This window comes from Tyto alba, unplaced genomic scaffold (genome assembly GCF_018691265.1).
Source record: "Tyto alba isolate M040663 unplaced genomic scaffold, T.alba_DEE_v4.0 Super-Scaffold_45, whole genome shotgun sequence".
Lineage (NCBI taxonomy): Eukaryota > Metazoa > Chordata > Aves > Strigiformes > Tytonidae > Tyto > Tyto alba.
Genome location: NW_024881321.1, coordinates 34,661,247 through 34,686,203, shown reverse-complemented (window position 1 = coordinate 34,686,203; position 24,957 = coordinate 34,661,247). Strand labels below are relative to the sequence as shown.

Sequence of the window (24,957 nt, the reverse complement as noted above, 5' to 3'; positions counted from 1 at the left end):
TAGTAGACCGAGTCTCCCTTAAAGCCACTCTCATATGTAAACCCCTATATAAGAACGGTATTGTTGAGAGGCTAAATAGTATTTTCTCTGCAATTGCAAATCTGATCCACAGTACTGCTCTAGACACAGGAAATGATGTCTGAAACTCATTACAGATTCCCCTTCTTAAAACAATATAGATAAGGAAGATATTTTTTCTATTTGAATGCAGAAAAAAAGGAGACCATAATCACCTGTGGTCAGCAAAGTGGAACCAATTAGAAAAAGTAGGTTGCAGGACTGAAACTAGCAGCAGGGTAGAAAGAGTGGAGGGGAAAAAATAGAACAGAGCATGAATAAAATGCTGGAGTTTGAAACTAACAGCACAAAACAAATGATGTGGAAGGGAAGAAGAGAGATGTGGCAAGGAGCCAGGATGCAGGTAGAGACAGACTAAGCAGAAAAAGAAAATTAAACAAGTGACATGGTGAGGAAAAGACACTGAGACTGAACAAGGGAGATTGGGAGCAAGTGGGAAAAAGGGGTAAGTATAACAGAAAGGCAGGAAGGTTGTCATGAAGCCAAAGTAGAGAAAAGAGAAAGCTTGGATGAGAACCAAGAGGAGAGGAGGAGGGGCAGAAGCTGGCTGTGCAACAAAATTAGGATTGGGATAAAACACATAAGGAAAGGACATGAAGCCAGGAAAATGAATGGGATAATAAGGCAACAGAATAAAGATGAGAATGGAACAGACTGGAGGCAATGGGACAAATAAGGTTACATGTGGGAGGAATGAACCGTAAAGACTGTGTCTGTTCATGCACAAAGCTTAGAATGGAACCCATGTTCCCCAAGTGTCACCACTACTTTTCTGAGATCAGCATGTTTAACCTACATGGCATAAGAGTGTGCCTTTCAAACCTCTGGAACAGTTCAAGTAAAGAAGGACAGCCTAATACTGTTTTCAGCTATCTAAGGAAGTGACAAAGGTTACTTAGAAGTTTTTCTACAGCTAACGTAAAGATTTCAGCAGTCTTTACTTCAAAACTGACAACCTACATTTCTATTCTTCAGTCTACTATTTCTACAGAGAAAATAATAAAATCAGGGAAAAATATTGTGTTATCTTGTGATTAAAGATGCTTATAAGTTACGTTCTTACAAGTTATATATTAATAATACAGAGAGGATCATAAATCTGGCACTCCTCAAAGTTTGTACCTGAACAGTCTTATTAGACTTCTTTTTCTTGCCTCTCATACAAGAGGGGAAGTCACTATAGGTGGTATTTGAAGGAAAATGAAATTTATATTGATCCCTGGGATCCTGCAATAACCAAATAAGCATACAATGTAGGCTGTGCACATCTCAGCTTCAAAAACGTACATGTAAACACTGAGAACTTTACAGTAATTTTGTAAATTGAGGTTGTCCCTAGTCTGTATATGAAGCTCAGACTTGTAAATCTATTTTTTTATAATTTGGTATTGTGTGAATCTAGCTTTTCTTGCCTTAGTATTCTGTACCCACAATTAACATTTGATTCATTTATAGAAACCTTCTGAATATATTGAGACTGAAAGAAAGATATCACAGGCAGAAATCCCAAAGTGGTCTCTCTGCTTGAGAAAAATTACTGTAATCTGATCTGAAGGAAAATGCTGCTCTTCTACCTGAGTACAATCACACATGCCAAATATGAACAAAAAGACTAAAGAAAAGAGGGTGAGATATGTCTGGATAAAACATTCTCTAGAGAATTTTCTGACCATAAATGAAAGATTCCAACTGCTTGACAGGGAAAACATGTATTCCCTCAGTGACTACACTCTATTCTTTTTGAAATACTGAACAAGCACCCCTTTCTTTAGGCTCTTCTCATTGAAAACATTTGTGGAATGTGTTTTCAGAAATCCAGAAATTGCATTCAAAGGAACTGCTATGGTAATGGCCAAACTTGAATGAAATTAAATATCATTTCCTAAAATTAGTTCAGATATCCCATCTACGTTGAAGCATATTCTAATGGTGGATGTGGATTTTTTTTCTATTTAGAGGTCAACATGCACTTAAAGAATAGAAAATTAAACTACAGTTAATAGTTGAGTCAAATGACTATTATGTTTTGGCAATGATGAGAAAATTAGATCACAAAGTAAGAAGGTGTGTTCTCTCAAACTTCAGCAAGAAGCACAGAGTCCCCTCTATGATCTGAAAGAAATGCTGTGTTTGGATGAACTAACTTGACAGAGGGATATGATTCAGTCCAAGCAAAGAAGCCAACCCAATGTGTGTTAAGGGAGAATATACTTACAGAACGGCAATTTCACACATAAATTTTCAAAATTACACAGGATGTATATAACACGCTAAGAAACATGACATAGGCATCTAAGTTCTTTAAACAATTTTATTTATTTGTGCTATTTCCAAATTAATGATGGGAAGAAATCCTTGTTAGTGCGAGAGACACTCTTGGAGAGGTACAGTCAGCAGTTCAGCAGTTTTCTTATCCTTTTTTTTTTTCTTTTGACATGAAACTGCTAAACCTCAAACCCAGAGGCTAAATCTCTCTTGCCAAGTAAGAGAGTGCAATGGAGCAAGCCCTTATAATCCATACTGCTTAACTGTTAGCCCTGTCCCTGACTCTGCTTTGGACCACTCCAACCAGCTCTCTACTAATCTCCTGTAGAGGAAACTAGCTCTCAACAATATGAATGTGAGCCAGACTGTTTTCTGGCTTAATCCCTAGCCTTCTTTTATTTAGAATTTTAACAGTTTAGATATAGGCAGCATCCCCCAAGGATGAAATTTTGGGAGAGGTAGTGTTTAAGCTACTGGGGAGTCAGCTCTGACCTGCATGCCTCTGATAACTGGTTTGAAAGGTGACATTTATGTGATAAACAACAAAGAAACAGCTTGTGCCTGGGAATTGTGCCAAAGTACCCAAGGCAAATGTCAGAGCTGTGGCCTAGTCCCACCGTGGGGAGAGGGAGTGTGTGCTCTCCTGATCACATCAGCAGGGACAGTACTACCTATGTCAGATTACTAGCTGTTCACAAAGTGACTGCTGTGCTAAATTCAAATCAGGGGTCCAGCCTGAGAAATACAAGTCACCCTTCCACAGCTGGTGTCAGTGCCTGCATGGGCAGTGGGGTACCCAAGTGACGATCTGTGCCCCTCTCTGGTGTGCAGCGCCAGCAGCCACATACACACCAGCACTCCGCATGCTGCAGGTGAATGAGATGAGGGAGTCCAAACTGCCATCAGTAACAGTATTAAGAATGTATATGTACAAAAGGCTCTGTTAAATTTAGGCAGACAACCCTGGCATATTCTAATTTCTTAAGGGTAGTTTTGAGGCCCTCATAATCTTATTTTGAAGACGGTTTTGTGTGTCACTGACGCAGATTTGCATGTGTGTCGAAAGGGCTATTCTATTCCACCATTTCATGAAGGTAAAATTATTAAGGTAAGAAAACCTGACCTTAATACCTCAATAATATCCATTTATGGTATAATGTTAGAATCTCAATGTGCATTAAAAGTAAAAACTTGCTTTTAACCCTATTAGTTACAGGGGAGGAAATGACACCGGTCCTAGAAATTAAGAATAAACTTTCTTAAAAATATGCCTACTGTTTAAAGCTATTACCATTATTTTTTAATGTTTTAATGTGTTTCAGTTAATAGTCTGTTGCACGCACTGGTAACCTAATCTGTTCCTGTAAAGCAAATCCTCACCTTACAGAGAGACCGACCTTTAGGCAGTAGCCTCAGTTGCCTTATTCTGTACTCAGTAGCCATATCCTGTACATAACCCTCAAACTCACTAGTGATATCCTGTACTCCTATGCACGGAAGATTTCTACTCTGGATCTACACACTCTGGCCATAATAGGGACTATTCATGCGTCATTCACCTATGGTCTTTCTCAGTATTTGGACTAATAAAGTTTTAGCAAATTTTAGATGGTAAATTGATCTGTGAGACTGCTTCTCTTTACAAATATAAGTAAAAACAGGTACAGATTTTTTTTTTTTCTCACATCAGATAATACATACTGTCACTTAAAACTAGTTATTCCCTGTTTGAAAACAATGCAACAACCTACTGCTTTTTTTTTTTTTTTTTTTTATAAGAGTGCTATTGTTGTAAGTATTTAACTCTACTCCCTCTGTAGGATTCACTCAGTGCAGTTTTACGCTAAGAGTAAGGTGTCAACTCCATGTCCCCTTTATGGTGACTGAGGAGACACAGCACATCCAGTGGGCAACTGACCCATCCTTTGGTCCATTTACCCTGCACTTTGGTCTGGATTCTTCCTGTAAAATTTTGAAAAGTTCAAGTTAGATCTCTAAAATATGCTAGTTGCCCATGACTGCTATAATCAGGGAGGGTCAGACCTTTCAATAATGATTGATCCCAACTATTTTAAATGCACCCCCTAGATTTGTCTGAATCACTCTAGAGGTGATTCTTCACATTAGACAAGATAAAGCTTTGACTTTGTACTTCAGCAATAGGTGACTAAATTTGGTTGAAAAGAATCCTGCCCTAAATAAAACTGGTTTTGCCATTATCCGGGTGTCTCTACAAGCCAGGTTTCAATTATAATGAGTGGGTGTGATGTCTTCGCATACTTGGCTCGCTTAGGATAACGTATTTTTGCGCCAATAATTTCCCATATAATTTACTGTGGAAGATGGAGCAATCAGCTTTTTGTAACCCACTTACAGTGTGTCTTAATTTACAACCTGAGATTTGGAACAAGAAGCTTGCAGTGCCTTTATTCTTTACAAATTTCCTCCTATACAGATGCAAAGTAGATTTCCTCACTATAAATTTAAAACTTCAGTAGATTCTTCTCTTTTTTTCCAGGTAAAGCAGTACCATCTCTAGTAATGTTATGGTCTTACAAATAGCCAAATATGGTTGGGTTTTTTCATTTTGTGTGGTGTTTTGTTTTGTTTTTCATTTTTTTGTATTTTGTTTATCTGCAAGCATAAAACTGTATATGTACAGAGCTCAGGTCCTTCAACTGAGTCTGGATGTCACTTTAGAACAATGTAACAACTTCTTCATAAGAACATCTCTACTCAATTTTTTTCATAATATACATGTATGTAAGTTCTATAAAATAAAATAGTTCAAAAACTAAATGTGCTATTTGTATAACTAATCCAATTGCATTTTATTAAGGTAAGAAGCTTCTCCAAATGAAAATTATATTTGAAATACTATGAATTTTATAGGTATTTTATAAACAGAAAATACTATCAGCCCTTACGACTCATGGAACATAATATTAATTATATATTGGATGGGGCTTGGCTGAAGGTATTGCAGCTGCAGTGTTAGTAAACTACCAAACAACAATTGTTTAGAACAAGTTTTCTGAAACTTCTGTGACCAGTCATTAAAGGATCATTGCTTATTAGACAAGTTGCAAGACAAGAAAAAGCTAATTTTCTGTTCAGATACATTTGTGGAAGGAAAGAAATCCTCTCAAGAATTGAAAAGAACATCAAACTAAAACCAAATAGATTTTTTTTACTCTTCTAGTAGAACATACAGATTTATCACTGCAGAGTTTTTCAAATCAGACTTTTAAAAAAGACCTGCCACAAATATGTGTTACCAGAGGGTGAAACTGTAAGGGACAGAGTCCAGAATTTATATTAATGACTTTCTTAGGAAACATTCATACTTTTGGCTAAAAAAGCCTATTGCCTCATAAATATATTTTAACTTAAAACAGGCTATCCAAATCACGTCTTGACTAAGGTTATTCCCATTCTGTCATACTACTTTTTCCCAAAATAGTAACAATGCTCATTTCTGTCTACAATTTATTACTCAGAATGGAATCATAAATGTGATATGCATATGAATTCATATTAAGGCTAAAAGATGCTTCAAAATTATCATCATAAGAAAGGAAATTTTAAAATTGGCTTAACTATTGGATGAAATGTTTTCCCTGATATCTATTAAATTCTCATAAAGAAATTTAAATTACTTACTTGTTTCTTACAAACAGCATCCATATGAAAGCTGTATTTTTCTCAAAATAAGGATGGCAAATTATCTATAGTGATAATAAGGTATATCCGAATTGTATTATTCATTAACACTACAAAGGGAAGATATTTGCTCTGTATTTTGTTAATTTTAGTGAGGAAGAGTGCAATGATATTTTATTTGTCTTCCTCCAGGTGTACCCATAGTGCTTGCACAGTGACTAGCACAGCTGATCCCTGGCTTCTCAATGAAAACTTCTGGAATAGTAAGAATCACTGCCATCCATGATCTGGGACATAGAGAGAGACACAGTTCAACAAAAAAGCCAGTAAAAAGGGTCATCTTGCAAATCAGCACTCTGAGCTCTTAGGACACTTCAAAAGGAAAGACATTTTTTCCATTAGCCACTTTCAACTACAGACTTTACATGTACAGGTCTGCTTCAGAAAGAAAAATACCTAACTGCATGACAAGAAAGGTATTTCAAGTCATTCAGGGTTAGTGTTGCACACATATATATGTTACACATATATAACCAAAGAGAAGTTCAAGTCAGTCCTTTCAAGTCCTTTTCAATAAAACTAGTGTTTAAGCTTCACACCATGTATAACTACATTAATGCAGTACAAAGCCTGAAGTTGCAAGACACCTTGAAATGTAAGAAATAGTAGCTCCAGCTCAAGATCACTGCAATCACCTCACTCCTGAATAAGAGTTTTCTTGCCCTGCTGAAGGCTGAACACAGGTAGAGGGAGTGCATGCCTGCCTGCAGTATCACACGAGCATCCAGAGGGATCGGTGAGGGCACCACAGGACAAGGCGGGATGAGAAAAATAAAACTACAGTATGTGCAAAATGTCACTGATGCCTCACTTGCTAACAAAACATTGGTTCGGTATATTTTTGTGAACAAATCTTCTCCGTACATTTAACCTTCCAGATATTATTGAGAGCACACCTCAGGCCATAGATATATAAATCAATGACTTAATCTATTATGAAAATATGCCGAGCTTTCATACCCTGTAAAAGAACAGATCCAGGTTATCTCAATAGGAGAAATCTATATCCCAGCAGAACTAACTAGTCTCAAACACATTTATTTTTACTATTATTTTTACTACATTTTTACTATCTTCTTGCTGTAAAGTGTATTATTTATTTTCTGAAGTCTGAAAAGAGGTTGGAAACCATTTATTCCATGAAAATAAGAACACATGCAATAAGGAAATACATTTACATCGTTTTAATAAACAACAGGACGTGAATCAATATATAACATAAGTACTGAATTGTATCCTTAAATGGTTTTGCAAACCTATATATTGTAAATGTAACAGTTTTCTAAAGAAGACAGTCTGACAGGTGAATTATAATGTGAATGTATAAGTACTTGAATTACATCCATCTATCTATATACATGTATTTTTTGCTTTTCATTAGACATTTTGGCATAGTTAGAATCTACTCCTTAAATTTTAAAATCTTAACATGTGAATCACCTGCAGTGAATGATTAAAAAAAAAAAAAAAAAAAGCCTCCAAAAAAAGCAATCTGGCTTCATATTCAGATATTCTGATCACCAAGGGTATAGTAAAATCAGCTGCATTCCACCTCTTGTATCTCACCTCCTTCATCTTGTAATTCACAGGTTGACTCACAGGAGTACCAAAAGCCAACTGAGATACCAGAAACGGACATGAACAAAGATCCTAGTTATCCTCAATCACTGGCTAGAGATTCAGCTAAATGAATGGGATTGTCTCCACTGAGATCAGAAACATAATTAAGATAATCTAGAGTTCATACTCCAGCAGAAGTACATGAGGATTTTTATTTATATTTATTAGAGAAAAAAACAAACAAACAAAAAAAAAAAAAAAAAAAAAAAAAAAAAACAACAAACAAACAGTCCTGTTTAGGATCAACAACTTTTTGCCATTTTGAGTTATGTTTAAAAGCATGGTTGCTGGCAATAGAATTAGGCATTACAAGACAGCAAAGTCCCAAAGAAACAGGGGAATGGCTTGACAGCTACAATTCATAGAATTTTCTGGCTAACTCAGTACACCTGGATTCACAGTGCCAGGAAGGATATCCCTGCCGTCAGGAAGAGCAGGAAGCAATTGGTATTCAGAGCAACACTGGGAAGCTCAGTCTGGTGCCCACCGAAGAGCGGGCCCAGCCCCTCCTGGTGGAGGACAAAGACAGGAGGGGATTTTTCCAGGAAGGAAGAGTTTTCCGTGAGCTGCAGCACAGGCCTGGCGGGAGAAAGGGCGGGAGCAGAGGAGGCTGAACTAGGATGCTTCAGAGAAGTTTTTGGAAGGTACCTGAGGGTGAGTGGTGACTTGTGAGCCGTGAGGTGGGGCAGTGGGAGCTGTGGGGATCTCTCCTAAGGTGGTCAGACTGTAACAAAGGCTCACTGAGCATGTCTGGGGAAAGTGAAGATGAAGGAAAAGTGAAAAGGTTAAGATATTAAGAGGCACAAGTCATCTTTAGCCATGATTTCCAAATCCCAAATCCAGGGCACCATTCTACAACTGAAAACTGAATGTGTCTGCTATGTTAAGTGAATCCTGGACATTCATTCACATAAATATACACAGTGAAAACAGTTAGCTAAAAATAAGAGTTTGACATCAGAATACAAGAAAATAACAGAAAAAAAAGTGTTTATTTTGGCACGCTTTCAAATGTCAGTGTAGATTTAATTTTTGCTGGAGACAAAATTCTGTTTATGGTACATTGATTTGAATGAGCTGTATTGGGTTGATAGCTTTACAAAGTTTATTCTCAAATGACCTCTGTCATTTGAGATGCCACCTATAGTACAGGAATGTGTAAGCTTTTCACATTAAAACTAGAATAGTCTCCCTGACTTGGAAGTATTTGCTATTGCTGTAGAAGGCCACCACAATAAAAAGAGAAGCTGGTGAAAGAAATCATGCTTTACCTGTCCATACTTTGCAGCTAAATGTAGGGGAGTCCAGTACTGATTATCCACTACATTGAGATCAGCCCCATGATCCAGTATCAGAGATGCAACATTTTTGTATCCGTTAGCGCAAGCCACGTGCAGCTGCAATATAGAAGTATCTTAATAGTTTAAAGAACTCAGAAAAACCCATGATGTGCTATTGCATATCTTGGCTGCCTCACAGACCTAACTGGCTATATTACAATAATGACAAATACAAAATACACATGATAACAACAGACTAGAAAACCACTGCAGAACCTATTTTAGCATTTACAAATAAAACCCACCAAAAATAAGAATGTTAGCTTATTGAGAACTACTTAAAGAATCTAGTCTCACTAGATATTTTTCATATAGTTTCAAGGAAACAGCATTTCAAACAAATTCACAAACTTCGTGAGCCCAAGTAGATTCATACATTTCAACAGAGGTTGGCCTAGACCTAATGTTTTTTTGTGGTAGTTCAAACATCCCATATGTAAGCTGACACTACTTTACTCCAAAATGAATTAATTAACACATAATCAAGTGAAGCACATTGAGTTTGCAGCACGAAATCTGTATCAAAATATACCTTCTCAGTTTTGAGCCACAGATATTTTATTTCTTTTACTTGCATTGCTTTCCTATATACCTAATTATTTCACGTAGTATTTGTTTTAATAATTTTTGTTAATTTTCTGTATCAGGAAATATTTTATGACTTAAATTTTTCAAAGGAAAAATTATTACAGGAGAATTTAGCTGAGAAAATCATTTTGCCATATATCATTCTGTGTCTGTATTGCATGTGCATATATGTATGTGCTATGAATCCATAAGAATGTGTGCATTTATGTATTTATGGCATCAATTTTTTGCCTGATTCATCTTAACTTCTACCAAGAGAAAACAAATCTATCAAGAGAAACCAGCTACTTACAGCTGAGATATTTGTTGATTCCTCTGTACAGATAGATGTAGAGCAACAAAAAACTATTCCCAGAACCCTTTGATACACATACAGCTATCACAGACTGGCTGACTCCATACCCATGAATAGAGACAGAGCAGTTTAACAAGTTCCAGATTTCCCACCAGTTTGTCAGACAAAAGTTTCACATAATAGAAATCTCCGACAAAAGCAAAATGATCCACTCTGTACCTACTTGTTGCAAGACTATGAAAGAAGTTCAAAAAATCAAAGTTCAACATAAAAACTGTTCATGCAAAAAAATGTCCCCTTTGTGAACATCCCACCAAGCAAACAACAAAAACCAAACTATCCATGATGCTTTTCTCCTAGTATTTGCAGGAGTTAAACACATTTCAGACATGCATTTCAACTATTCCACATAACTACAGAAAAGATTTTATACAGTGATAGATATATTCATAACTCAGTTTAACTAAACCAATTCAGACTGAAGTAGCAATAAGAGTAAAGTACAATAGAAACAACTTTGCATTTTACTGTGATTTAGCAGCTTATCTTAAATGTATCAGAAAACTGGAAGTTAAATTAATGCTTTTATGAAATAACCTAAAAGTTACGTTGTTTCTTCCCACCCCTCCCCTGACTCCCTCCTGTTTTTAACTACAGTTAACCGCCTTGGGGCTGCCACTCCAAAAGGCGTATCTTTCTGTATAGATAGAGTCAGTGGCTGGATTCAACAATCCCAGATATGAGGCTGCTCACTTTTACAGTTATAGTTTGAACATTCCACATGTATTAAAATATGGAATTAAATACTAACGATTCAGTGTATTATTTCAGTCTCATGCAATGTAACTCAATGTAATTGCTGAAATAATAATAATAATAATAATAACAATAATAATAATAATAATAATAATAATGTTCAGTAATACATCCTTCTAATTATTTTAGTACAATATTTGCAGAAAAGCACTAAAGAATTTTTAAAAGTTATTTAATATCTTAATGTTGCTGATGACCATTTATTGATACATAATGATGTTGAAGATTTTATATGCAAAGAGAACATTCCACAGGCACGCTATCTAGGGGAAAACACATTAATTTTTAAATTAATTTATTATGTTAATTTTTAAATTATTGGACAGCTAAAGAAGTAGCGATCCTGAAAAAACAGAGGGACAGAAGATCTATTAGCAGAATAAAAGTATAATGAGACCCAGTGACTACAAATAACATGCAAATTTGGGAGGAGGAACGCTTATCCACTGATATGGTGGATACTTCATTACACTGAATCAAGATGGGACAGCTTCATGAAAGAATGTTTTAGCTTGGCTCAGCCAGAAGATATGAGCCTAGAACAGGAATCACTGAGTGAAGTTTCAGAGCCTTGCTTACACAGAATGTCAAAGACCACATGCATCTGCTGCAGTTCTAAACTACAGTGCCAATATTTTTTTTGCTATTAATTTTTGTCTTGCCTATTCAGTGGCCAAGAGTAAGAAAGTTGTCATTAAGACAGAGATGTTGCACTAGCCTATTTTAAAATCTGTGCTATGTGTGGCATTGATATATATCTATTTTCAAAAGGCCAAATGAGAACCTAAATCTTGCATAATCTCATTTTGCTTCTTAGAGAATTTCCTTGCAAACATGTTCACCAGTACACAGTTATAGTACATGCATATTCACAAGGTCGTGATTACATATTCACACTCACCAGGGTAACTCCTTCATCATTCTTTTGATTCACACTTCCTCCACTCAATATGAGCTGTCGGACATCTGTGAGCATTGTTGTAGGTCTCTGTATCTTCATTTGGCGCAATGAATTCAGCTCTACACCTGGGAAAAGGAAAAGGCTAAAACCTTCTGCTATTTCATTCATCAATAAAGAACAAATACATGATTTTGTGTTCTGGGTTTGTAAAAGATTAATTAACATTTAATTAGACTTCAGAGAATATATATAGAACATGTTTACTTATATTTACCAATATGTTTACTCACATCTTTATTTATCAGTCACTACATGGATAATATAATGCCAGTCAGCAATATCAAATAAACAGGCCTGACCTCCTACTGACTGGCAAGAGCAATTGTAGGTAAAGCAGTTGTAGTATCTTAAAATCCACTGGGATTGTCAAAATAGCTGTGAATGAGGAAATAACTGAATACTCTAAGGAAATAACTCAATTGTTTGGGTCTTATTTAATGAAAATTATTTTTGGCTGCATTCTTTCAACCCTGGGTATACATCCCAGTGCCCAGACCAGTCCCTCAAATCTGTCAGCTCAGCTTCTTGAGAAACGCTGAAGTGAAGCAAATGGTATTAAAACTCAACACTTTTTTATCTGCCTGTGTTATTTTTAACCGGAATTAGTTCTCCATCTGAACCTTGACCATTGCAAGGCCCCAGAAACCAAGAGAAAATGTGGTATGGAGGCAGGAACAAATGAAGGGGAATGAAAGGAATGAAGGGCATGGCATTGCTTGTGTCAGCATTGTTATCAAAAGAAGCAGTTGTCAAAGTAGAGTTTTAAAAGGAAGGTAAGCAAGACAGTCTATAACCAAAAGAAAGAATGGTCTCCAGTCTGAAGAGATTTAAAATTAGAAGCAGAGCGTACAACAAAATTGCTAAGTGGTTAAGTTAGCAACTGGCTGTAGCTTGATTGGAATATCTAACCAAATTTCAGGGCTTGATTCTTCCACTCCTGGAATCATGTGGTCACTTACATCCATACATAGAAAATGTAACGCGAGTATAAAAATTCTTCCTCTCTGCCCTGGCCATGACATAACAAAACACATATGAATAAATGATTTCTTCGTTCTCTTCTACATTTGTCAGTAAGCTTAAAAGTGACAAATAATAAATTAATTTAGTTCATATGTATTTAACTTAACATTTTCTCTTCAACAGTTCTTTCAGTTTTTCATATTACTAAAACAATTGCAGCATGTTTTAGAGTAAAAGCATATTTTAAATTTCTTAGTTTTAATCTACCCTGGAACTCATAAATGGGTGTGTCATATTTGGTTCAGCAAAGAATCCCAATCATTTTATTTCTCTAACATGCTGCTATACATACTGCTCTATGTTCTGAATGTTATTTGCCTGTAGCATTTCTATGAGTTGCAGCTCTGAAGTGAATGTTCAGCGTGAACACTGTCTTGCTGGTCACATTTACTTATTCTCATATTTTCATACCTGTCACCTAAAAGTTTCTAAATGACACCAAATTTAATACACAAATTAAACCTAAGCTGGAGAAAATTAGATGTTTTCTGTATCTGGACTAAAACCTGTGGTCTTTCACATTAATGTAATTCAGACAAACATATATATATGATATTGATAGATTAAATTAGATAACCACTCAAAAGCAGAACGTGCTAACATCCTATTGCCTGACAGTTGTTAGACTGGAACAGAATGAGGATTTTATAGGATGTCTCGAGTATCTCTCAACAATCAATGTATTCATTTTGTCAGAATTGAACTTTTTATGCCTTCATCACGTTTCACAGTAATGATTTAAAACTACCTGAAGACACTTACAGATTATCAATGTCACATCATCAATTAAAACTCTGTTTTCTTTCTGTTTCTGCCTATTTCCTGCTTTTTGCAACAGTAAATTGATAGTTTAACATTCTTGTCCCAGTGACAGAACTCTCTCAAATGCATAACTTCAAATTTCCAAACCGCTATGTCGTGTGAAGGGCTGTATACACCCAAAATCAGTTAACATTTGCAGCACTGACTTCACTTTTTAAACACATAACATAGACTGAGCAGCTGAAATGAAACTTGACTGATCATGATAAAGGTCTTTCTAATATTGTCAGGTAAGAAAGATTCAAGTTTTAAAATATATGTGTCTTTTTATACTTGATGAAGGTGGCCATTTTTAAGTACTACTGACAGAACTTATATCAATTGTTTCTTCCTCTTGATTTCTCCAGTAAACAATTAGAATAAGTTTTGTTTTTGAAAGAGAGAGGCAACAAGTGGAAATTAACATACTACCTCTTTTGCATGTGAATAATACCACAAACACTCAAAACCAAAAACTAAGTTCACAAAAAAGACTGAGAGTTAAAACCAGTTATCAGTTTGGTTGGTTCATCATGTTTTATGTAAATTACAGTAATGGCTACAGGTTGAGGGCAGAGGCTAGCTGAGTCCACTTAGCCCTTCCTAGCAATTTACTACTAACTTACACTCAGCATGGTCAGAGAATTAACTTATCAGTGTGTTCTTATACTTACAGTGAAATATTGATCCTTACACCTTGTAAATTGCATTTTATAGAACCTTGCTGTGTCCTGCCTGGGCCACAAAACCTCTGGCTGTTGAAAGATTAACTCTGCTCATGATGAAGGAGACATCAAGAAAAGAGTTCATCTGCATCAACTGCTATATACCTTCTATCACAAGTACAATTTAACCCATCAGCTCAAAGAAAATGCATAAACAATGCTACATAGCAACAAAGGGCACAGCCTATGTGAACCTCAAGATAGCTTTACTGGCTTCAAACTAATAGTTGTATAGAGGAATGATACACATTTTGTTAAACAAATAACAGTAAACAGCTGGGCAAGTGAGCAACCAGAGTGACAGGGTTCCACAGGCTTCATTTTTTAAATATCCAAAGGAGTTTTGAAAATGCTACAGAAACAAAAGAGATTTCTTTCTTTTGCCTTTATAGAAAATAGAATGAAAACATGAAAACATAATCCAATTGCAATCTTAGAATATAAGAGTTTTGAACTCCAAGGACTTGGAAACCATCAGGCTTCAGTGTGAAAGCTTCTCCAGTGGGGAGCTGAGAAGCAGATTTACCAAGCGTGCACATGGATCATTCTCGGAGGCTCAAACAAGGAGACCTGGTCAATAACTGCCTTCCCTTAATCAAGTTTGTAATTCTGGAGAGTCCACTTTCCCTCTCCAGGGAGTGATACTTTTCATGAGTTTAGATGGAACAACAAAATGTTACTCATGCAGTAAGTAGCTCTTTCTGCCTGAATCAAAGAATGACCTTCATATTGCTTTTCAAAGGGGAAACGTGGTTTAGATATTCAGCTGAAATGGGATGACAGCCAGCATGAATAAATAGAGGAAGAAAACCAAATTGGCATGTACTATGGGAATGGATTCACATTTTTAAAAATGGAAAGTCAAAAAGAAAGGCATAGGATGGAAAATACTTTACAAATATCCTGTAAAAAAAAAGAACAAGAGCTACATGCTTACAAATTCTGCAGGAGATGAGATGGAGAAGGAACAGTTAAAAGTAGTGACCCTTCAGGGCACAGTATTTGGTGATGAGTATCAGTGCTGATGACAGGCAGTATCATGACCTAAAAGCTAAAATATATACTCCTTCTCACTGTCTAAGAAAAATACCTGACAAGGCCATTTCATGTCCTTTGGCTGTCTCACCCTCTCTGGCATATTGTTATAGAAATGACAACCCAAAGGAATGTAAAAACCTCAGATAAAAAGAGGGAAAGTAACTTTCAAAAGTTGCAGTGGTAAAGCAATACATGGCAAACGGAACTGAGAATTGCTATTAAAAGTATTCTCCACAGAAATGTCTGGTGCTAAGAAGTCTCTCCAGCTGCAAGGGGAACACCGTTCCTGTAACCAGTGCGAAGCACAACAGTCAAGCACGCTTTGGGAAAATACTCACTGCATGCACCCAGCAGCCACTCTTCCTGTAACTTGCATGTCTCATTCTCCAACGGGCTTAATGGTATTTAGGAGAGGTCAATATCATCTTGTCTTACAAACACAAATGTACATTAAAAACTTGCAACAGCTTCAAGAAGACAATCTCTCCTCTCCTCTTACTTAAGTCTTCTCTCACCCTGTTTATATCTGCCCTTCCTGCAAAGAGCTGTAAACACAGCAAGGCTCTTTCCACCCCATGCGCGATGAGCCTGTCTGTACTCTTCTGTAATTCTGGGGATATCATGGTTTAGAATTTCTACTTTTTTCCTGTGGAGAGTAGTATAGGATAGACATGTTTACGAACAACCAATGAGAAAAAAATGTCACGGTACCATCCTTGAAATACTCATTTTCATTCATGAAAATATTTAGGTGTACCTGTCACTTTATCCAGCTTTATTTGCTTAAAGTTTTATAAGGACTTGTCTGGATGTTTACTAGATAGCTGTGTAAAGAGCATTCTTTTTGTTAAATTACATTGTTCAGTAGCTCTTGTGCACATTACTTGGCATTACGTGCACCTGATTTTCAAAGGTCAGCATATGAACAGATGCATTTCACCATTATTTATTATGTGAGAAAGGAAGAAAATACTTCAGCATCTGCAAAAGAATGTATACTTGCAAAACTACTGATGCCTATAGCTCTAATTCACTGCAGAAGTACTGACTGTTGTTGTTGGATGTTATCTCTTTGCCTTTAAAGATATCATTACATATGCTTAGTGAAGGATGTTTCGTTTATTTCCTTCTAGACTGAAAATGCCATCAGAAATTAAATCCCCATCTCCTCTTCCTGCAGAAATCAGAGTGACAATTCTCCCACTCTAGTGAGACATGCTTTTTTTTTCTCTCTCTTCTATAATAAGGATGTTGATGACCTTTCCAGCTAAAATTAGTTAAATGAACTCTATCTCTTCTTAACTTGAATGAAAACAAAAATAATTTTTGTAATTTATTTTAAGAGACCGGCACAATCTCAATGCTTAGTACTAAAGCATTCATCTGTGAATGTCTTGCACGTTTATTATTTTATTTGTAATATTAATACTAGAACACAGAATCAAATCAAGTGTATCATTGTCTCTGGTTACTTGTGGTATTATGTCTGAAATAAGCTCTTCATATATGGTTTTTCTATACGCAATATTTCTCTGCAAGATCTTTTTATATTATGGTTAGATTTTTTTGTGAGAGAGCAGTAAAAGCATGCTACTCAACATGTGCCAGGGGTGAGCACAGGGCAGGCAGGGTGTCCTTGCTGACCAGGGCACAGTCCCACAGTACCCAAACAAGAAAATCAAGCAGCTCCGGTGATGGGACTCAGGGCAAGCCTACTGTCCTGTGATTGCCAGAAAAGCCTCTAGAAACAAATCCAGCCAAGTCAGGTGAAACCAGGAAGTCAAGTCAGTGGTTCAGGGTTGGGATCAGCAAAGTTTGTGGCTGGGAATAGGCATACCTCAAGCAAGGACCAAAGGCAAGGACCTGAGCTTAAATGTGGCTCCGGAGCCAAAGGATGGGTGAAACATCATGACAAGGCTTCTCCCAGCTCTGCCTCACAATTTAGCTCTTTTCTCAGCTGACTGCTTCCAGGTTATGTGGCTGTACCACATCAGAGCTGGCTTTGGGGACAGGCAGCCATGCCCCGTGGAACAGGGGGGACAGATCACAGGGCCTGTGGATGCACTCTGGGCAATGAAATATTTTTTTTCTAACTTGCTAAAGGTTAGAGACTTAGGAATTCTATAAAAAAATATTATTTCTATTGGTAACAGAATTAGATTATTCATTGGTAAATTGTTTGAAAGGATGCTAAAAGGGCATCCCCAGTTTCTGATACTCTTCACAACCTTTTTTCAAATCTTTGCAAAGCCTATTAGTCAAGGAGATGCCTGTTTTCCTTCTAGCGTCAGTTACAAAGTAGACCATACACTACTGGCTATAACTTAAAATGCTAATTCAAGTGCCAAAAGTCTACACAGTGAGTTTAAAGGTTTTCCCTTTGACAGAAACATATGGGTACCAAAATATTTCCATATGATGGACTTTTTTCTTTAATTCATTTTTAAATCCCCACACATTTGCATGCTGGAAACACAGAAATATTAAGAGGAGTCTAAGACTTCAAAGGCAGTTCCACAAGAGTTAGAAAATATAAAAATGAAGGTAGCTTATTCAAGTTTATATTAGAAAACACAAAAGCCAAAGGAAGACACTCAACTATGACATTTTCAATGTATCACGTTTTCCATGTGCTTCATTTTTAGGACTTGAAGGGGAGTACTGAAACATCCCATTTGATCCCCTGTTCTCACTGGCAACATCATAACCTAACCCCTATCATCAATTAATCAAACTCTCCATAGAAAAAAAAAACAGATATTTTGTGTGTGATAACCTTATGAGTAGATGGATCCCAATCAGCAAGAATCAGAGTAAAAACACTTTGAACCACTCTGAGGCTGTTTGGTTTTGGTTGTCTGTTTTTCTGTCAACCTATTGCATCAATATTATTAACAGAAAATTTGTAAGTAGAAACCAAGATCACATTGCATATGGTTCTAAATTAGAAAATATATCAGGGGATTTAGTTTTAGCTTAGGTTCACTGATCTTTATTGATAAAAGCCAGTATGTGCTGACATTTTAGCCCGTTTTTATTGTGGTATGTTAGCAATAATTCCTTAATATCTATGAAAAGCCTTTTGCAGTTTTAGATATGAAAGTCTAGAGCAGTACTTTTCTGAAATTATATTGATCTATATCAGTTGCTTTTCTGAGTGCTCTGAAGAAATTAGTATTTTTTTTTTCCCCTTGTTGGATTACTAGATCTGTTTAAGGGTTTCTGTAGCACAACTTCATTGTTAGAACACTTTGGTGTACGTATTCTGAACAGCTTTTTTAATTAATAACAATCAAAACTGATGAAAAATACAGGTAACTGGGATTTTAATTTTGATCTTGTTCTTATAAAAAGTGCCAGTGTTGAAAAGCACATGACCAGATGTATTGTCCAGTTGTTGCCAGTTGTGGGGATGCTGGGGTGGCTTCTGTGGAAGAGGCCAGAGGCTGTCCCCTGCAGATCACAGACGGTTCTAGTCAGCTCCAGCAGACCCACTGCAGGACACAGCTGAGCCTGTCAGCCAAGTGTGGCAGCTCTGTGAAAATGGATTTAAGGATGGGCAGAAAACAGTGGACAGAGAGACAAATATGGAACAAAAAGAGGGAGAAACAGCTGAAGGAACACCAAGGTCAGAGAAGGAGGGAGAGGAGGTGCTGCAGGTGTCAGAGCAGAGATTCCCTGCAGCCCACGGAGGACCCGTGGTGAAGGAGATGGACATTCCTGAAGGAACTGCATACGTTTGAAAGACCACTCTGGAGCAGAGGGAAAATGCAAAGAGGCAGTGGCAGAGAGAAACTGCTATGTAGTGACTATAGCTCTTACACCCCCTGCACTGCTTGTGGGGGTAGAGGAGTCTGGAATGGAGGAGTGAAGTCAAGCCTGGGAAAGGGGGAGGAAAGGTGTTTTTTTAATGCTTGCCTTTTTGTTTCTCACCACCTGAATCTATTACAATTGGCAATTTTCCCCAAGTCGAGCCTGTTTTGCCTGTGACAGTAACTGGTAAGCAATCTCCCTGTCCTTATATCAATCCACAAGCTTTCTCATCCTATTTTCTCCCTCTGTTCCGCTCAGGTGGGGAATGAGTGAGCAGCAGGTGGAGTTTTGCTTTTAGACCAACCACACCATATTTTATGAATGATTTCAAATTACTTTAAATTTTAAACCAGAATATTTTTTTGATGTATCTTCCTATCACATTCTAGATTACTGTATAGTGTCAGTTTTACAGTAAATTTTTCCTTAATCCTTTGCCCACTACTTTTCTGGATCAGCTTTTCCAGCATGTGTTATTTCCCTTATGTTGGTAGCTGTTGACTTCAGGGAAATTCTTCTTATAGTAGGAACTTATGAGTTGACTGTTTCTGGCTAATGCTAAGCACCATCGTCAGTGTAGGATTCTGTACTAAACCTTAGCTTCTATTTTTTTGATTCTACCTACTGCTGCAAGGCAGAAAAATAAATTTATTCCTTCTACTTTGCCACTGAAAAGTAAGGCTTAATCCATTTTCTAGTAAAAATTGAATAAACCATGGTCTATTTTTATGAAGACTGCACAATATTTTAACTAATTTAAACCATAGAAACCTAACTAAATAGATAGGACTTGCACATGATTTTGTCTCTATATGCAGTTTTCTGAGACACCTGAATATAATCCCTTAATATTCAGAGAACAAAACAGATGTATTATTCACACAGTTTGGGATATTATAAAAGATTCTGATTAAGTACATTAAATCTCTATTACCATCAAAGGTCAATAACCTTTAGCCAGCTATTTTAAATTCATTTACACCACAGGAAGTAAATTGTTAAAAACAAAAAGAATACTTTGTAGAAAAGCAATTACCATTTTTTTCTGTACCTGTGTCATAGCAGAGAAAGAAAAATCATAGATATATTATTTAAATATAGTAATTCTTGAAAAAAAAATCACAACAGATGGTTTTCTTTTGTTTTTGTAATAATCTGCTAGTGCATAATCTCTCAATATACAGGAGACAAGAAAGGCGTTATTTTGCTTTCAGATGCATAGGATACTTAGACAGCTCTTAAAAAAACATAGTCAATATCCAGGTACTGTTTTCTCTGATTAAATAACAAGGCTAATGTTCTTGGAATGCACAGTTATCCTGCTGAAAGCTGAAGCCTTGGAGGACAAAAGGGAACACCTCTTTTTTGGAAATAATTTACACAGTGACTATGTAACCTCCTGTCACTTGTCAAATATGGAACCAAGAAATATCTGTCACTCATTTGTAGTTTATATCTGACTCATCTAATCCACTATGCAACTAAACACCAAGAAAGGAACAACAAAAGAGTGTTGCTCTGAAGAATGCAACATAAATGAGGATTAAATATTTAAGACAGCCTAAAGGAAAAGAAGGAAACATAAGGATCATACGCCATAATCAGAGTTTCACTGACACACTTCTACAGTAGAAATTCTGCCTCTACAAACAAAAAGAACATGCTATCAGTCATTTAAAGTTTTATATCTTTAAAATAGCATTAATACAACAAAGGCTTTGCCTTAAAACATAAAGCTGATATTAATCTAAAGAAATGTTATAGAAGGTGCCAGGTAGACTTTCTTGATGATTCCAATAATCAACCAGGTTCAGAATAAAACAGGACAAATGGTGAAAAAAACAAACCACCTTTTTACACTTCCTAATATTTTCATTTCAACTCTGGAGGGAGACACTTCCTGGAAGTAAACAATGTAATGACAAGAGGCTACGGGTGTAAGTTGCAACAAAGAAAATTTCAACTGAAAATAATACGAAGAAAATGATATGAAGATGGCTCAGCACTGGAATGGGAGCCCAGAGAGATCATAGAATATCCAGCGGAATGTGGCCCTGGGTAACCAAGGCTACTCTCAGTTGGCTTTGCTTTGGCAGGACACTGCAGCAGATGGTCTCCCCACCTTATTTTTCAAAGTCCTTAAATGCCATGACTTTATTTTCATATCAAAACAAGAAGACCAGTAACCTGAAAAGCCAATGATATATTGGCGCATAACAAATTTAACAGTGTTTACCTGTGTTTTCCTAGAGGCTGGTAACATGGATAACCCTTCTGCTCTCTAGTGACAGTATTTCCTAGAACTCCACTAATGGTAATAGGAATTTAGACACCAAAGCTAGTGTATAGGCACCTACATATAAACATGTAAATGTAGATATCTTAACCTTAAACTGAATCCCATCCAATGTAGCAGACTTGTATGTCTCAGCTAGTCATTCTGGGCTCCCTTCATAGCACTTGGAAAGAAGCATGCATTTCAGATCACAATTCAGATGGCCCATTACAGATCCCTACCTTCGAAGCATCTCTTGCTTTAAAGGAAGGTTTGTTATAGAGTGACTATGAGACACTTGATTTAGATAAACCAACTCTAATAAAGTCCTGGAGCTCAGGAGCACACTAGTCTTCTCAGTGCTCCTAGGATGTGATCAAGTATCATACAGCTAAGCTATTTCCACCACTTTCCTAAATATGAAATTGGATGCTGTATTTTCCCTTCCATCCTTGATTAGGGATGTCTTAAATTAAGCTTATATAGTGTACTAGAATTATTACCCAACACAAAGGATGGTCTTTATATACAGAGGATATGCACCTCAACTTGTTCTCTCAGGTAAGTAAATTCTCCCTATTGCTTTCTTCAGTCAATAATTAGTTTCAGTATACAATGTAACATCAGTTACATAACATAAAGTAAGATTAGAGAAAGCTGATTTCTGTATAGGAAAAAGAGAGTATTTTAATGAAACATACAGAATTTTATGTAGAGTTCAGTACTACAGTCTCCATATAACGTCCTGATGAGCTATATTCCATAACAATAAAGTACATATGAAAGCTTTCAGACAGTTGCTAGAGGATTAACTTTACTTTGCACTTGTGATACTCCTATGTCCTAATAGATCACTTACAAACAGGACTCAGAAAACTAACTTCAGTAAATAAGTAAAAATATTTTAAAATATTTAAATCATTAAATGCATCTAATCCTATTGTTATCACCTATCCAGGTCTGCTGAGTAAATTAGGTTATCTTCCACAATAAAGAGGAAGTTCACTCACTAGGATATGTAGTGCAGCTACAGATTGAACTACCACAGTGATGAAATCTGCAAGAAATTATAAACACACAAGACTTCTAACAACTTTCATGTCCCCAATTAACAAAGTTTTCTGTAGCATCAAATCTACTTGTTCCAATCTTACATTGTTTCATCAAAATAAATTGATAGCTTCTTGTTTTCTTGTTAGCGGAGCCATAAGGCACTTGATTTATTTTTCTCTGTGAACTCCACAGTTAGAGGCAATGATTAGAGTAAGTCTGTTTTACACAGCAATTTCTTCTTAACGTTGTAAACCAGGGTGCACAGCTGAATAGAGAGTATCAAGGCAACCTTTTAGGAATGCAGGGAAGTACAAACAATGGGGAAATGTGCCTTATACATTGTATTTGATAGGTGAGACTATAGGTGAGTGTTTTACAGCACTACAGGCTGAAGATGGCATTTACTACAGGATCAGCTAATGTTGTACAAGATTTTTTGCCATGACATTGCTCTATGCTGGAGTATGTATATGCAGGTGTGCATGGGGATTACTGCAATGATGAGGGATTCATGAAAACAGACCACAGAGAAACATTTAAGTCTGGGAAATTCGTATTCCATATGCATCCAGACAGCTTTATTGCCTTCAAAGATTCCCTCCTCTATTATTATTAACCATGGTACTCTATATAAATATTTGAGAAGATACTAATTAAATTTTAAAAACTAAGTGTGAAATAAGGGTACTGTGAACTGTCTATTGTCACAAGAAGAATAGTAGCAGACCAAGCAAAGTTGATGGGCATTTTGTCATTGATCACCCAAGGGCCAGGATTTCACGCAGCACTGCAATTAAGGAATAGGATTGATCTACCCTAACAGTCCAAAACTAAGACTGATAAATTACTGTTTGTCAACTTAGGGTCTTATTAGTCAGCAGAAAGAAACAGTCCTAAAAGTCAGTTCTCCTCATTTAGTCAGGTTAGGAAGAGCTGAAACGATACATGCATTTCCTATTTCTGTCAAGCAAAAAAAAAGGTCTGGATGATTAGCTCAGGCTTAGCTATCTAAAGATAGTAGCGGTAGATCTCACCTTCATAATGTGCAGGTTTTTTTCATTGGAAGCTTACCACATTCACAGAATCACTGTTTAATGAGGAATGGTGCCTCTCCTATCTACTTGAGGTTAACACTGATAACGTTAGTCATAAAATTCCACTGTTCCATATAAGTTCCTTCAACATAGACACTTTGCCAAGGAACTAGTCAATCTTTTATTTTTCCAAATCTGTTTCATTTTGCAACCAAACAAAAAGAAAGACAAACCAAGGAAAGAGGAAGCACTTTCTGATAGATCTGCATTAATAATTGCAAGTAAGCAGACTACATCTTGTTGTATGCTACATGTTAAATACCACATCAGCCAAAGTATTTGGAGCATTTAGATTCCAAATATCTGCATTTTGCAAGACCATCAAATTTTTAGAAGCTAATACCTGTCTTGCCATTAGAAAAATCCAAAACCAGTGTTGATGAGCTGTGAAGAGATTGCCAGGCACCAAGGAAGCAAAATTATAAAATATACCTGTGTAATACCTTGGATGTATTATGAACTACCAGTATAGGATTTGACACTGAGTGTGATTTCCTTGCCAGTTTAAGTTAACTTCTCTTTTAAGTATTCACTAACAGGATATAACTTAACTTTGTTTATGCTAAAAGAGATTTCTTATATGGAGGCAATGTTGAAATTATACATTTTTACATTACTGCTCATTATTTCTGCTTAATACACTTTCCTCAGTGTTATGATGAGGTACAGACAATGCTATTATAGCCAAAAGCTATGCTAGAAATCTCACTTCAGAACCCTTATCTAAGTTTGGAACTGGTGAATAACAAACGCTTTTTTTCAATACAGGTCCTGTAATCTATAACATACTAAGCATACTTCATAATAGAAATCTAGCTACAGTATTTTCTAAACAGAAAACAAAACCAATACTAATATTTTTTAACAAGTGATGAGGTTTCATATATGTTTCCACTCAGATGACTTACAGAGATTGATTTATTTAACAGTCTGTCACTGGAAAAAGTAGACTGAGGAAACACATAACTCACATGTGAAATTAAACAAAATGGGAAACCTGGTCCTCACACTGTTAAATTAGTTGTTTTAAAAGATTCTGCATTACTGCATTTTTTCTGCTTTGAAATCACATTCTAACGTCTCCATATAAATGGGCAAAAGTAGATCTGACGATGACCACTGCCACTAACCTCTGTTAGCTGCTCCAATCTAAACGCACTAAAAACTTTCGTGACTCCAAATCATCTTCCTCCCTTCATCTCCAAACTAATATAGTTCCACTGGCCTCAATGCTATCTTACGTCAAATCAATATCCATCCTTTTCGGTTTTATGTCATGTTCAATAAAAGCATTCCAGAAGCTGAAGAGCTGACTTACCATTTTCTTCCAAGTACATCAGAAGGATGCTGCTAGATTCAGTCCCTTCTATGGCATAATCAAGTGCAATGTTTCCATTAACATCTTGCAGCAGCACATTTGCTCCAGCCTACAGACAAGAATGAAAAACA

The 24,957-nt window shown here is 36.4% G+C and overlaps 1 protein-coding gene across 5 annotated transcripts in view; it reads right to left on the bottom strand.

Annotated features, from left to right (window-relative positions):
• The window catches only part of MYO16 (myosin XVI), a 395,602-nt gene that overhangs the window by 205,580 nt on the left and 165,065 nt on the right, over positions 1-24,957 (bottom strand). For 4 of the 5 annotated variants that reach the window (XM_032997101.2, XM_032997106.2, XM_032997105.2 and 1 more), the window contains 3 exons: positions 24,827-24,935; positions 11,627-11,751; positions 8,958-9,083 (listed from right to left, as the gene is read on the bottom strand). In XM_032997101.2, the coding sequence (XP_032852992.1) occupies positions 8,958-9,083; positions 11,627-11,751; positions 24,827-24,935 (360 nt within the window). The remainder of the gene's footprint in view (positions 1-8,957; positions 9,084-11,626; positions 11,752-24,826; positions 24,936-24,957) is intronic. The other variant, XM_032997107.2, reaches the window with a different exon arrangement.